Source organism: Lutjanus erythropterus, chromosome 14 (genome assembly GCF_056507025.1).
Source record: "Lutjanus erythropterus isolate fLutEry1 chromosome 14, fLutEry1.hap2, whole genome shotgun sequence".
NCBI lineage: Eukaryota > Metazoa > Chordata > Actinopteri > Lutjaniformes > Lutjanidae > Lutjanus > Lutjanus erythropterus.
Genome location: NC_139330.1, coordinates 4,487,919 through 4,503,751, shown reverse-complemented (window position 1 = coordinate 4,503,751; position 15,833 = coordinate 4,487,919). Strand labels below are relative to the sequence as shown.

The 15,833-nt window shown below is 39.3% G+C and overlaps 3 protein-coding genes across 6 annotated transcripts; 1 reads left to right on the top strand and 2 right to left on the bottom strand.

Moving 5' to 3' along the window:
* Positions 1-168: 168 nt before the first annotated feature.
* On the bottom strand, positions 169-2,147 carry msmb (microseminoprotein beta). Its single transcript, XM_084736524.1, has 4 exons — positions 2,130-2,147; positions 1,906-2,011; positions 1,496-1,598; positions 169-468 (listed from the first exon to the last, which is right to left on the bottom strand). The coding sequence occupies exons 1-4, from the start codon at positions 2,145-2,147 to the stop codon at positions 348-350; spliced, it is 348 nt and encodes a 115-aa protein (XP_084592650.1). The 3' UTR covers positions 169-347.
* Positions 2,148-4,407: 2,260 nt separating this feature from the next.
* On the bottom strand, positions 4,408-12,845 carry LOC146315071 (sphingomyelin synthase-related protein 1-like). Of its 3 annotated transcripts, none has more exons than XM_084736303.1 (6): positions 12,712-12,845; positions 8,352-8,969; positions 7,275-7,370; positions 7,065-7,182; positions 6,741-6,891; positions 4,408-5,196 (listed from the first exon to the last, which is right to left on the bottom strand). In XM_084736303.1, the coding sequence occupies exons 1-6, from the start codon at positions 12,840-12,842 to the stop codon at positions 4,892-4,894; spliced, it is 1,419 nt and encodes a 472-aa protein (XP_084592429.1). In that variant the 5' UTR covers positions 12,843-12,845; the 3' UTR covers positions 4,408-4,891. The 3 variants fall into 3 exon arrangements, with proteins under 3 accessions (XP_084592429.1, XP_084592431.1, XP_084592430.1); XM_084736305.1 differs by having other exon boundaries at positions 12,674-12,809; XM_084736304.1 differs by lacking the exon at positions 12,712-12,845 and adding an exon at positions 12,232-12,349.
* Positions 12,846-13,288: 443 nt separating this feature from the next.
* On the top strand, positions 13,289-15,413 carry LOC146315070 (dual specificity protein phosphatase 13A-like). Of its 2 annotated transcripts, XM_084736210.1 has the most exons (3): positions 13,289-14,558; positions 14,893-15,107; positions 15,201-15,413. In XM_084736210.1, exons 1-3 carry the CDS (start codon positions 14,185-14,187, stop codon positions 15,407-15,409), a joined length of 798 nt encoding a protein of 265 aa, XP_084592336.1. In that variant the 5' UTR covers positions 13,289-14,184; the 3' UTR covers positions 15,410-15,413. The 2 variants fall into 2 exon arrangements, with proteins under 2 accessions (XP_084592336.1, XP_084592335.1); XM_084736209.1 differs by having other exon boundaries at positions 14,893-15,413.
* Positions 15,414-15,833: the final 420 nt, after the last annotated feature.

The following is a 15,833-nucleotide window of genomic DNA, read 5'->3' as shown; positions in this document are numbered from 1 at the left end:
AGACAGCCCCCGTATTATTGGACTGTTTGAGCCCTTTAGGTGCCAGAGACCCACTGAGCACTGAGCTCTGCTGTCACACAGTGGTAGATTTATTCAATTACATCCTGAAAATAACACCTGCTGTAAGTGCTGTTACAGAGACATAGAAACAAGGACACAAAGTTGCAGAAAGATTTAATTTTTTATTGTCAAAGAAATTTAAAATATGGTATATAATACAAAGAGCAAAGTCGACGAGGCTTTGTTTATTGGTAATTACACCTCATAAACTAGTTGAGAAAATGTCAACTATGGAAAAGATCTATCGCCAGTTGTCCCTCAGGTGTAGGGCCCCATTTGCAGCATGTTCAAAGAGGGTTGCACTCTTTTGTCTTGTCTGACTTCTGCACCACCTTGGCAGAGCAGGTTGCCTTATTCACAATCAGCTCACAGTCCTCACCAACATCCACTGTGTCTTTATCAGGGATACTGAGAGACAAAAAGAAAGAATATGACTCTGAGATAAAAAGAAAAAAAAATCAAATGATTTTCAGAAAGTGGTTTTGCACAAATTAGGGACTGCACTCTTATGGGAGAGCAGGGGGTGTTTTATTAATCAAATTTCTGTTTTATTTCGGACTTTCCTTGCAAGAGATGGGTCATAAAGGTGCGCTTTGGCAGAACACCAATATGTCAGTTTGGTGAAACTGTGATACTGGATGCTATTTGGATATTTGCTTCCAATCACTTATTTTAGGTATAAAGAGTGACAAATTCACTCCTGATAAGAGGCTGTGGGGATGAAAAGGTTAAATTAGATGTCAGTGATACCCAGTACTTACAGTTTTTTATTATTATTGTCACTTCAGTCAGTTTGGTTAGGTTTAGGCAACACAAACAACTTGGTAAGGTTTAGGGGAAGATCATGGATCATGGTTTGTCTGCCAGATTGGCTATTTACACCCTGGGTGTAAATAGCATTGTTGGCTCTGGATGCTCGTCTTTGCCATGCTAGGCTATGATACACCCAGGTCTAAATAGCTACATTGGCTATTCCACCCTGAGTGCAAAAAGCCACAGTGGCTGTTCTAACCTGGGTGCAAATAGCATCCGTCCTCTACTAATTTGATGAAGACAGAATATTATTTCTCATTTTTAACTAGTTGTGAACTTATGCGTATTATGCTTTATATGATGCTGACATAAGTTATAGTCTGTTCCTCCAGAGTTAGCCCAGAGATACTTAGAACACACCACATACAGCTGTCTTCCTCTGTCATGCATGACTATTTAACTGTTTTCTCACAGTAATAAACTGGTGCTGGAATCTGTTATCAAGCTAGCAGCTCAGTCCACTCTGAGTCTCTAGCTGCTGTTTCAAACAAACCCAATATGTTAACATACTAGTGTGTATCAGGTGTTAATGCTCCCTCAGTATTTCCTTACAGTCCCTTATAGAGAGGATTTTTCAAGAATAAAAGGTATAATATAATAAATCAAAGCATGAAAATCTTACTCGCTACAGCAGCTCAAGCCCTCCGTCGTACAAGAGCATGACACGCAGTCTCTTGTCCATTCAGAGCCAAAATCATGCTGCTTCCCATCCTTATCCACACACCCTGCATGTAAAGAAAGAAAACCACAGATCTGAGGAGCTGTTGACCCCCTTATCAAGCTTGTAGCATTGACCAATACATGTGTGTGTGCGAGTGTGTATCAATGTGTGCATAGGTGTGGTTGTGATAAGTTTTGTGATTGTGATAAGAATCAGCTGGCAGGCGTTAAGTAAACAGCTGGATGATGCATTTGACTGGAGATGAAGAGGGATTAAAAGCAAATTCGTCCAACTTCTGTCAAACATGGCAGAGAAAAATTTCCTCTCCACAGACCTGCTGCTACACTGCTGTTATAACTGTGTCAACTCACCCTTTGGAGGGTTTTTCAGATCTTTGATCACTAACCCCTCGAAGAAGCAGTCAGAGTGACATAGGACAATCAGTCCCAGCAGACAAACAAAGACATGGAGAGAAGCCTGAAAGAGTAAATAAAAGACACCTGTAAACATGGTGTATTATAGTTTCTGCAGTGCGTTTATGCACTTATTCTAAATCAATTTAATACAAAACATCCTCATGATATCTACGTAATACTGGATAGGTTTTATTCATGCTGTTTTTGCTCACAATGCCCAATCCTATTATTTGAAAGAGACTACAAAGGAAGAAAAAATGTTTTCTGTCCGTGTCAGTAGGTTTTAGAGTTGTAACTATGTGCATGCATGATTTGTCATCATTCCAAATGATCCGGTATTATAAATAAGAAACTTTTATGTACACATTTCAATGCAAAAATGAAAAAATAAGTATGTAAAAATAAGATTCATCAAACTGACAGTTAACGTATGTCTTTTAGACCACTTGAAGGGACAGTTCACATCAAAATTAAACTGAAATTAAATATTTTATCTGTTGCGCTTTATAAATATACATAGTTTTGGTGTGAGTTGCAGAGTTTTTAAGATATCAGCTATAAAGATGTTAAAGATGTCTATAAAGATCTACCAGAACTACTTTTTTTCTGCAACAAACTACTACAAATAATAGTAATAATTTGAAGGTAATTGTAATCTAAATTACATTTTTACTCAACTGATGGCAGTAAAATATAAAGTACACTCTCACAGCAGTCGTTAAGGTCTAATATATCTATTCGTCTCTAAATTTACAGATGGAAGGCAGTTACTTTATTGATCAGCTCGACATATTCTTAGTGTTCCTAATTGTAAGGTGCAAAATACTTACCATCCTCAGATGTGATCTGGTCAACAACTGGCTGATGTGTGTGAGAACTCTCTGATGAGGGCTTTATATTGAGCTGTGAAACCCTGCATATCTTTACTGATAACATTTGAATGGTGATGTGGCTATTATCAAATATTTGTTGTAGGTGGGGAAAACAGCAAGTATGTAGGTTATATTGATATCACATATTAACAGCACACCTCGCAGAATAATTTTCATTTCCATGATACTGCATGTGTTCTTAGTACTAACTCACAAAGAAGCAAGATTTTTTAAATAATATTTTAATGCTTTTATTCAACAAATGCAAAAATAAACATTAGTGAAAGAGCAGCCAAGGAAACGGTTAGTCTGAAATATAAAAACTGTTTTCCTTATATGTAAACTTTTATTGCTGAGCCAAAAGGCAGAGATAGATTACTTGCATTGCAAATAAAGCCATACATTGTAAACAATTATTAAAAAGACAGTTTGGATCAACCATGACATATAGTAGCAAACAACGTACTTTTGAAATATTGTTATCCAATAACAAAGAGTCAGTCTTTGTACTGTGCAACAGAGGGAAACTCTGGACAATAAAGCTTCAACAATATCCAGCTCCATACAAATCTGTACTCATTGCATAATTAAAATTCTGTAAAAACAGAAAACCATAACACAGTATCAAATTGGGATAAGGAAATAATTATTCTAAGGGATGATTGGCAAAACTGAACATTACAATAAATGCTCAAATATTTGGTTGAGTTTAACTGTGAATGTAGGCAGCTATACAAACTCAATGATGACATCACCAAATACAACAAAGTTGCAAAGAGGAAACAAAAAAGGGACTGAAAAAAAGATCTTTCTGCAAAGAACAGGAAGTGTTTTTCCTGTTGCACATCAAAAGAAATGATTGCTCCTTTGGTAGCGGTTACCACACAGGTGTCAAATCTCTTCGCAGCAAAACAACACGTGAACTGCCAACAAAACAACTCCCAAAAAGTGACAACTACAGTATGAACCTGTGATACAATAAATGCTGACAATCCAAACCATTAGTGAACCATAAACATCTCCAAAGTGGAACATGAGGAAAGTGATCATTTAAAGGCAAATAAATCTCCAAGAAAATTATCCGTACCTGCAGTTTTTAGACCCCAAAATAACATTTTATGTTTGTATCACAAATATGACAAGACTGACAGCAGCTGGTTATCTTAGCTTAGCATAAAGACGGGAAACAGGGAAGGACAGCCTGAATATGTTTGTGGATGGAAAAATCTGCCTAGGATCTCTAAAGCTCCCTAATTTGTACAAATTTAATTTGTAAAAAAAAAAAAGGGAAGTATAAAGTGTTAAAGGAGGTCATGTGCCATATTATTTCTTGGCTAGGAGCAGACTTTCTGTAGTGTTGTTGTTACCATGTTTTTAGTAAACAAGTACAAGGAGCAAACAAATGTTTTTAACCTTCAAACAGACCCAAGCTAGCCGCCCAACCCTGTTTCCAGACTTTAGGCTCAGCTAAGCTAACCAGCTGCTGGCTTTAGCGTCATATTCAAAGGTACTACAAGGAACTTTTATGTTGTGTTCAAGGCCCCTGTGGACAAAAGTGATAGTGTTTGCTCCACCTTAATCACAAAATAAAATTATCTAAAAATAAATCTCCTCCTGCTTCTTTTTAAATGTGCTACTCACTGTAACTTTACCTGGGAAAATGTAAACACAGACTGGCTGCAGGCAGTATGATAACCATGTAGAAATACTTAATGTTCTCGGTGATGGTCTTCTAAACTTATGTAACCCATGTAGAGACATCAGTGTTAAACTGAGACTGTTTCATAACCAATTAAAAACTCCTTGTAGTAGCTTTAAACAGTCAGTGATGAGAGTGGTATTAATTTCTTCATCTAACTTTTGGATATTTTCCAAAATGTCAAACTATTCCTTTGAACATCACAAAATAAAGCTAATCCATTTTTACAAATGAGGTTGGAAAAACTCCCACATAATAAACATATAACCATCCAAAGATAATAGGCAGCATCTCAAGTAAAAACTGTCCCATTCATGCTCTAATATTACAGTCCATGCACATTGCAGCCGCTGATCTTCGAGAGAATCCTCTATCCAATCAGAGTTTTCATGAAGGCAGGTTTGTCGAACGGCCAGTGATACTGGTTGGGGACTGGTCCGTTCACATTGCACTCAAAGAAGGAGAACATGGGGAACCAAATCCGCGCCCGCCGGCTGTGCTGGTAGGCACGAGTGTTGGCTAGCGTGTGGTAGTAGAGGAAGAGGCGGGTGGTGATGTAGAAGGCGATGAACACGTCGATGGAGTAGTGTTCATGAGCCGCCAGAATGAAGAAAATCCCAAACAGGTTCAGCACCCAGGAGATGGTGTGAATCAGATTCCAGGTTCGTGGAGTATCTGCAATCAAAAGGAATAATTAAAAGGTCAGGTGATATTTCAACAAATCCCATGAAAAGACCAAAACCAGTGAACTGATCGTACTAACAGTTAATATTTGTGTAGCCAAAGCCTGACGCAGCATAAACATGGAAGATGAACACCAGAACTGTAGTTTATGTTAAATTAATCCCATCTACGCAGTGCTGCTGCTGTAAATAAGAAGTGCATAGAGACGTCATTATCTGTATCTGTTCAACCAACAACATTATCTGTCTCTGTACCTGTATTCGGATAGAAGACTGGAGGTGGGCGTGGTTTATTCATTGTTTGGGAGTCCAATGTTCTACCTTCAAAACATCAAATTTATTTAATATTGGCATATAATTAATTATGAAATATATTTCCTCATCCTGTGGTTCTTTATTCTTCTGTGCCACTGAGCTCCAATGTCATCCAAAAAATAATTAAAAATATGTCAGTAAATCACACTGGGTGACATTTTCCTTTATTATACCGAACATGGGCACTGTTTATTTAAATAACTAATAACTCCTAAAGTAAATAACTCCTAAGAACACCAAATGTGTATTACTCCACAGCTAAAAATAGACCCCCAACAAATTCACTATTTAAACCTGTTTGACATCCATTTGCTAGAAACTACAGTGCTCAGCTGATTATGGAAATTACTGAGCCTTTTTTTTTTTTTTTTTTTTTAAAAAGATACATTGGTGACCGCTTTTTCAGATTTCTACAACAGGAACCAGTGAGGTTCTGACTGAAAGCCACAAACAGGGGGGAAGTCAGACAGTACTGAGAGATATCACAAAATTGTTTATCTTTTCATGAGATTTGCCAACAGCAAGATAAATGTCAGCTTATCCTTTAAAGGAGTAATCTGTAGTATATGTACTGTACTAAATCATAAAATGACCATGACATGTCATCAGAGATTAGGAAGTTGAAAAAGCAGCTTCTTTAACGACAACACTACAGCCAGCATGTTCTCTTTTAAAATTTCCACTCTAGGCCAGAATGTCTTTTTTAGTTTGCCTATTTCACATTTAATAGACTTAATATTAATGCCAAATGATTTAATGTCTGTCTATGAGTCGTACGAATCCTTAATAATCTTTTGGAAGGAATAGGTGTTTATAACAGTTAAATTGAGCAATATGTTAATGGAGTCTGACAGGCAGTAAGGCAGGCAGTCACTCAAACTCCAGAGTGTGTATTTTTAGAGCTGTGGGCTTTTATTTTCGGGAAAACGGGGATTAGCTTTACATTGACAGATGACTGGCAGAGTTATAAACAGTTGATCAACTTATAGTGACAGTGACTCGTCGTCACTTGTCACTGTCAAAATACAATGTTGCCCTTGTCTTGCACTCATGTTCAGTGTCCCTGCAGCCTGCAGGCAACCTGTCTGAGATTCAAATGTGGGGAGGAGGGGGCAGGGGCAAACAACTCGCTTCAACCAAAGGATCAAAGGATCTTACATATTGCTCCTGTAAAGGTCACATTTAAACTCTGTGAGTTTAACCAAAAGTTTTAACACTCACATTCAGTCACAAAGAAGTTGAGCATTGTGATGACAACAGTGTGTCCACTGAACATGTAGTCTCCACACGTTTGGACCCCTGTCAGAGTCATCCCAAATCCACTCCAGATTGCTAGTGCCCTCTGAATCTTTCCAAGGGTGTCACCATATGTCTGGGGAACAAAGTACACCAGTTATCAGTTATGCAGCTGTTCCCTAGTTATCACAGTGGTGAGTCAAGAATAAACTCTAACACTGCCACTACCAACAAGAATTACCGGCCACTCCAGACCTAAAACTGTCAACCCATATCTAATCTGCAAATGATCTCATGAGTGCTTCCCACCTTACTGGCACACTTCAGGTGCTGCCCTGGCACAGAGAGCGAGGTGACAAACATTGTGCAACAACGAAGCAAAAACACAGTTCCCATTAAAGAACACAGCCGTCTGAAGAGGATGGACCTAAAACAGAGACAAACACTTCATAACCTTATGAAATCTTATATTATGAACACAGTGTATCAGTGATGGGAATAACTTGGACTCTGGACTACCTGTGTTTGTGAAGGAGCAGGATCAACAGAAACATATAACAAAGGATGACACCACAGGCTTCAGCCATTGCAAAAGCCCATGGGATTCTGGGAACACTGTCAGAGAACAAAAACATGTATCAGCATGTAAATTAGATACAGAGATGGGAACTGCAATTATTTAGTTAGTATACTTCAGTAGAGTTTTCAGGTGTTTGTACTTTACTTGAATATTTTCTTTTCTGACAACTTTTTAATGTTACCCCCCACATGTTAACACAAATATCTGTACTTTCTACTCTGTAGGAATATCTGTGCTTCCCACTCCTATATTTTAAAAAACGGCTCGTTACTGTAGTTTTAATGCATTTGAGGGTAATTTTTCATGATTCTTATTTTGCATCATTGCATGCCACTTTCTCAACAGCAACAGCATGACTGATTCAACTTAAATGGATGGGACAATAACACACAGATGTAACAAGACTAAAACAATGTAAAAGACGAAACTAGATGAAAAGATGTATCAAAACACAAAATGACAGAACGAGACTAGGAGATGAACAACGGTATAAAAAAATGAAAAGGATGTAATAACATGAAAAATGACATAAAAAGAGAAAAAAAGACAAAAACTATGAAAAAGATCAAAACAATATATAATATAAAGAAAAAGGACGCAACAAAACCGAAAACATGACGTAACAAGATGGAAAAGATGAAAAAGACATAAGACAAAAAACAACATAAAAGACATAACAAGACCAAAATGATGTAAAAGATATAACAAGGCAAAACTGGCAGAGAGGAAGACTCGACCGTGTGGAAAAGGTGAGGTTCAGTTAACTTTGCCGGTAGAAACTTTTACACTCTGAGTACTTGTCAGAGCCTGTACTTTTTCACTGTCTTTAAAGTAAATGTGTTAAATCAGCACTTCTACGTTTAGTCTTTTTTTTACACCAGTTTTTGTATTTCTGTTTGAGTTCAGAATATGTGTATTTTTACCACCTTTGATTAGATATGAGTGACAGAACAATGTGTACATGAACTCTGGAGTCTGGCTAGATACCACATAGATACAGATACATGCACTCATACCTGTCCAGAAATATGTCAGGCAGTGGTGGATATGTCCTCATGTCCGGGACACGCTCGTGTACGATGACCATGACAAAAGATGTGAATCCAAACACAAAAAAGACATATAAGGAACTGATGACTGTCTTCCACACCTCTGGGTCCAATCTACCTGCCAGTTGCTGCCTACACCTCCCGTTGGAGTGTGTATGACACACAGCTGCTCCGTATCCGGATCTATCACCGTTTCTCAGCCGCAGCTCAGTCCCATTACAGCGCTCACCTCCATTACACCTCCTGTCAGCTCCATCACAGCTCCACTCAACCCTGGCGGCACCCAACGAGAGCCCAGCAGGGAGACTGTTTATAGGCTGCAGACCCAGCTCCTCCAGCTGGGCCTGGTTCTGTCTCTGGAGCCGGCGGAGGGCTATGGTCAGCCTCTTGATGTCTCCCAGCACAGTGAGGCCCAGCGGAGGGCCCCGCAGGTCTGCCTCAGTCAGAGCCAGCAGACTGAGGCCGTCCAGGCGGTGCTGAGTGCACAATAACTCCACATACTCCCCGAAACCTTCTTCCTGTAGCCACTGGGCCACCTGCTTACAGCTCCAGGTGCTCACACTGTCCTCTGACGGCGCCATGCCACTGCAGACACAGACACACACAGTGGTAAGCAAGTCATGGTGGGCATGATGATAAACATTTAAGTACCACCTCTCTCTCCACTGTGATTGATTTCATCACTGTCTTTGTCACTCTCAGTCCCTTTGTTTGAATGCAATACTGCCTGGAACCCATTGACACTTCCACTCAGTTTGAATACTATTGATCACAACTCAGGGTGTCACCATTCTCCAAATACACAATTCAACTTTTGATTCTAAGGTCACGATTCAATTTAACTTAACTTGTAAAGACAGACAAATCATTGGTTTTCTGTCCTGCCAACTGTTACATTGTCAAATTCTTCTATTAAAAAGATCAAACATCTATATCTATATAAAGATCTATATGGTATCAAGCATGATATAACGGCCAATCAGCTACACTGTGTCGTCTTTGAAGTTGTTTTTTTCTTTGGACACATGCAGGATGCCGCAAGTAGGCAGGGTGGAGAGAAAAACATCATGATTCTGCCTTTGATTTCAGTTAATGAAATTTAGAAATTTTGATCAATTTTCAATTTAATATTGAGATCATGACACCCCTAATCACAACCGTACTATAACGGAGCTCTGCCTCCAGCTGACAATTATTTCAATTATCAATTAGTCGGTCAATTATTCTCTCAATTAATCAACTTGTTGTTTGGTCCATGGAGGTTGATGTCTTCAAGTGTCTTGTTTCATTCCATCAATAGTCTGAAACCCAGAGATTAAAAAATGTCTGAATGATTTCTTCAACAGGCTCTGATTAGTCTGTCAATTATTTTTTAACTAACTGATTAAAACAGTATGAAAATTAAATGATTAGAGCTGAAATGATAAGTAGATGCATCTAATAGGCAATCTGCATCTATTTAGTTAAATAATTAATAATTGTAGGACATTTTTCAAGGAAAAAATCTCCTTCTCAAATGTAAGAATTTTCTACTTTTCTCCTTTATTTCATAACTGCATTGCAAAACTGAATATCTTCGGGTGTGGTCTGTTAGTTGCACATGAAATATATTTTGAAGAGATCACCTAAGAATCTAGGAAGCTGTAACCTGTTTCACATTTTCACAAAAGCAAATCCTCACATTTTAGGGAGCAGAAAGCACAACCACACATTATGCATTTTAACTTTATAAAAGGCTTAACCAATTTTAGTTTCAGCAGTAACTAATAGTGAAATATGCAGAAATATTAGCCTCTGACTAAGGGGTAATGTGATCTGAGGCAGCTTGTTTGTGCTCTTATTCGATGTGACCCAGCACAACACACTGCAGGCTACTTAGTGCCATTACATCATCTGTGGTCAGGTCTGTGAGCGTACGGCAGAGCTGTGGCTTACAAGTATACACTGACACCATGCCCTGCTCCACATAAAGAAAACTCATGTTTTACGTGACAAACTAGTTAACAAACAGAAATTCAACCTAAGTGTGGCTATCCTCCCTGTTCCACAGAACACTGGCATTTCATAATAAGAAACAGTGAGTCACTGATCATGCCGGATTTACACACAACAAGCAGAGTGAGTAAGTTCCTCTCCCACTGACAGACTAAGGTACAGATGAAACACTCATTCTTTGTTCGGTGTTTTTCTCATTTTTATCCTTTGACCCTCTGATAAGCTCACCACAGCCATGTACTCCCCGCTGCTCCAAAGGTCTGAGAGGCTCAACCAACACTGGCTGTACAAGTGTTCGCTGCTCAATGTGAGCTATGATACGTGCTGATTGGACAGCAGATACAGACTCAAAATTACCCAAGTCAGCAGCTTTCGGTTATCAGTAATGCACGAGACAGCACTTAAAGTTTTCAGGGAGGCATTAGACTCATTACTATGACGAGATATTAATAAATGCTCATACATAGTTGAGGTCTCATTATAGGAAAGTTTATGATGACATTCAGGATTTTTGGTCTTACAGAAACATGTTTCCTGACTCTTTAGGAAAAAATTCTATCTTCTCTTAGTATGGGAATTTATGCTATTTCAGAACTGTCACAACTAAATTTCCTTAGTTAGGATGGCGAAGATCCTGTCCTAAATTCAAAATGGTAGCACCACTGTTGTTAGGTCTGAAACTAATGATTGTTTTCATTATCAACAAATATGCTGACTATTTGCTCAATTAATCTATTATTCATTTGGTTTACCACAGGTCAGAAAATTGTATCAAGAACTCAGGTCATGCTATTTCACGCCAACATTCAAAAATGTACTCATCATTTATATCAAAATCCAAAATGGCAGCGTATATCAACAAAGACACTGGCCATGACCTATTTCTTCATGTTTATGTTGTTTTATTGTTTTCAAGGGTGATTTTATACCTTCTTGTTGAAAAATAATGACTTGAATTTTCACAATTTTGATAATCAGACATTGAAGGTCTGCATCCTGGAGGATACATTACCCAGATAAGGGTATAAAAGGGTTAGGGTTAGGGGATAATCATCACAGATATACTTATATCTTGAGAGCTTTACTGTACAGATAATCAAGAATATAAGGGTGTGAAATACACAGTTACTGCACGGTCAGAGGTCAAAATGCTCCACCTTTTTCCTGTTTGCTCAGCTTCCACAGCCAATAAAACATTGTTTGTGTAGGAAAACCACAGGGGAGATGCTAGAATAAAGGTGACACAGAGTTTTTAACTAGAAAACAAAGATCATGCTTTGGAAAAAAAAAAAAAAATCCATTCTGTTATTTTAGCCCAGATACATTAGAAAATATTAATGAATTAATTTTCTGAAATATTTTTTATTAACTTGCTCATTTAAGGATTACATTATATTAAAAATATTGTCATACAAAACCAAACATATCAGCTGAAACTTAAATATGATACCATCATACAGCTTAAATATTGTGCTTTAGTCTTCGGCTGCATTAGAGTTCAGTGAAATACTTTTTTGGAACTTACTGTATTTAAAATGATCAAAGACATGTCATTAGCACATTACAACCCATTCTTTCTGGGATTCTGAGAGGGAACATCACCCTTAGATTACCAATCACACCTAATACGGCATCAGATTCAGAAATTGAAGGAAATTACATCTTGTCAGTGAGCTTAGGTTGGTAATGAAAGCCTCCAGTTATCATCACACCAGCTAAATTATGTCGTATACCATCAATAATGCAGATCATATTGTGTCTGGCTGCCAGGAAGCGATCCATACTGAACAATAACAGCTGGTCAGCTGATCAGTGTTAAATATTTACATGTTTGAAGCCTAAAATAACTCACCTGGGTAGCTGCTGCTTCATTCCCTCAGAGAGAAATAAGTTATTTTTAACTAGCCTCTAGATTTTACTGGCAACATCCTGCAGCTTCTCTGCCTGAGGCTTTACTTGGGGATTCATAAGTGCCCTGTCAGCTTGTTTGGCTGGCTTACAGTGAGTCACAGTGAGCAGTGACACACAGCTGTGGGACAGAAAGCCCTTCAGTGTGTGTGTGTGACAGAGAGAGGACACAATTTGACAAAGGGCTCATAGTCTGTTACCACCACAGGGTCACAATGCTGTGTGACTCCTACATTTCAGCATGAGATCAACTCTGAGAGATCAAATCTTATTTTCATGACAGTCTTGAAAAGTTTAAACATCTTCTTGGCATAAACAAAAAGTATAAAGGTACAAATGAGTAGAAACAAAGACACAGGAAGTACATTTAATAGTTTCAAACTTACTTTAAAAGGTTATATTAAGCAGTAGTTGCCTCTCTTACCAAAGATCCAGTGTCACTGAGCTGTCAGAGGGTGTGGACGAGCTGTCTCTGTGCGTCTCGACTGGCAGGACTTTTTCATGGCCAACATGCTTCTGACAACCAGGCAACCCCAAACAGGAAGAGATATTCATAAACAACATCAGAAAAGAAGAGCTGGTGGCCTCGTTCAGGGCTGCTACTTTAAGCACACTGACATCTGCTGGCCACATTCAGGAAAAACAAGGATCTGTTTACAGCAGGGGGCTCCAGCTCAAATTGGCTTGGGACCACTGATAGCATGTCACAGGGCCGCTGCTGGCCATTTGTGTGCCCTAGGCATAATTGCTTTGTGGTGCCCCCCACCACTAGTCCTAAATCTGTAATAATTTTTTTAGACACCTATTCAGATTTTGAAAGTTTGCAGTGTATAAGGGCTGAATATTATTAATGAAAGTATATGATTGTCATTCCCATGCTCAATTATGTCTTGATACCATTTACAGATTTGGTTCAAAGGTTAACCATTTGTTGTTGTTTTTGTTTTTTTTTTTTACCATTTTGGAGATTTCTGAAAGAAGAATCCCTTACTGTCAATATACCAAGGAAAGCTATTCATCCTTTGAATGCTTCAGGTCTGTAGTTTGTGGTTGTGAAGTTTCATGAGGCTGTGATTACCCTAGAGGTCACAACAGATCGTTATATACAGTGAGGTCAAGTTTCAAAAGATGCTCTCACTACAATGAAATGGCTACTATGGGATCAAATATCATCATGAATGAATAATGCTGGGCTTAGCAAATCCACAAAAGTCACAGCTTTACAGTCAGCCAAATTATACAGTTTTTGGAATGGGTGAAAATGTATGCTGCATGCAAAAAACTAAATGGCTTTTGCTAAACTTGCATGATTATCACGAAGTGGGCATGCCTGTAAAAGGGAGACTCTTAGGCACCCGTAGAGCCCATTTTCATGCAGATATCTTGAGGTGAGAGGTCAAATTTAGCCTAAATTTGGAATGTTGTTTAGCCCCCTTCCTGACAAGCTAACACAACATGTATGGTGCAGAAGGATGCCTTAGGTCTTCCAGTTTCATGTAAAAGAGGACTGCTACAGCCTCTTAAATGCTGAGACAAGGGCGTCCCTGTGGAGTTGAACTTGGTGACCTCTGCACAGCCTGCAGCAAAATGGTTTCCACCATAATAACTACAAAATATATCATAAATCATCAGGTAAAAACTGCTTGTAGTAGCTTTAAATAAAATAATTTTGAAGGCTGGATTAAATTTACAATATCAGAGGCTGGAAGGAGTGAGAGAGGGGGCCAGGAATTGCCCCCAGGCTGCCAATTTGGTTTACATGCTATGTTTCTCAAGATCCCTCCCAAAAAAGTTTTAACAGACTATTTGATTTGACAGCAACAACAAAAAAAGCACAAGCAGCGATTTACAAACTAGTAATGTAATTGTAAACCCATTTCCATGAGACAGAGAGTGTATGCCAAACTACACCACCTGTTTTCAGCAGTCAGAGTTTGAGTGTTGCAGCAACCAAAGCGAAGGCAACAGACAGCACCGTGATTTAGTTTTAAGAGTACAGAATACTTTCTACCTTCTACAGTTTAAAATGTCTGACAGAAAAACAGTCACACATGCTGCTTCTGAGGTGAGATGTGACCCACAAGATTCTGAGCAGAGAAATGTCAGTGACACAGACCCAGAGGAGGAGGGAAAGAGCTCATGTGCGACTGAGGATTCAAACTGTACGTGGAAGATCCCGTCTCTCCAGGAGCTGGAAGAGGTTTTGTATTCAGCTCCACGCTCCTGTCGTCACGGCGATGAGGTGTGGCCGAACCTGTATCTGGGGGACATGTGAGTGTTCTGTGCCTTGCTTAAAGCTACTACAAAGAGTTTTTAACTGGTGATGAAAGAGTCTCAGTTTATTACTGATGCATCTGTAGGACTTACATAAGCTGATGAGACTTTTTCATAATGGCTGCCACTGGGTCGGTTTTTCCTTAATGTCAGATGAAATGAGCCTGTGTTTACATTTTCTCTGGCAAAAGTTGCAGTGAGTAGCACTTTCGATAGTAAAAAGAAGCAGATTTTTGTTTAAATAATTTCTTTCCACAATGTTCCTGGTAGTAGCTTTAAGTTCACATATTTGTGTCTGAAATGTGTGAATAAAATTTGATATTTGTGTCAGGTTTATGTCTCATGACAAGCTCGGCCTCTGGCAGCTGGGCATCACTCATGTGCTGAACGCATCGCATGGGAAACTGTGCTGTAAGGGCAGTGATGATTTTTATGGAACCACAGTGAAATACTACGGAGTCCCGGCCAACGATCTGCCAACATTTGACCTTTCACCTTTTTTCTACCCTGCTGCTGAGTTCATTCACCAGGCTTTGACATCAGGAGGTACTGTGAGCTGCCACATGTTGTCAGAGGTGACACTTCTGTGCATAGAAGCACCCTGCATCTTCTTTGCTTGTGCCTTTTATGATTTCACAGGAAAGGTGTTTGTGCACTGTGCTGTGGGTGTGAGTCGCTCAGCTGCGTTGGTCCTGGCCTACCTGATGATCCATCACCACCTCAGTCTTCTATCCTCTGTGCGCTGCGTACAACAGAAACGCTGGATCTTCCCAAACCGAGGCTTCCTGCGACAGCTCATAGCCCTGGACCGAAAACTGCAGGACGAACAGTTGAATGGGTCAAAATGAAACAAAGAGAGGAACAACCCTACAAAATAAATCCATAGAATCGTCCTCCCTTAGTCGGCAGAAGTCAATGTCCTCATTCACGCCATGCATGACTGTCTCCATTTGTACCATTTACTGTACTGTATGTATACACTAAACAGTTCGACTGTGTCACCCCTCCCCTCCTTTGTTCCCTTCTGATGTGACCTCGGTGGTGACAGAGAGAGTCCCTGTCTTTCCCCCCGGGGACCTTTGGCATCAGTGAACAGACCAATCAATGCAACAGCAATGTTAAATAACTCTACATCCCATCAGAGAGAACTCACTGGACACACAGAGCTAATTTTGGAGCCAAGCGGCATTCAAACAGCCACCTGCTTGTGTCTCTCACTGAGCTGCAGACTCTGGCAGTGAGGGGCAGTGGAGACGGACAGCAGGAGCAGGA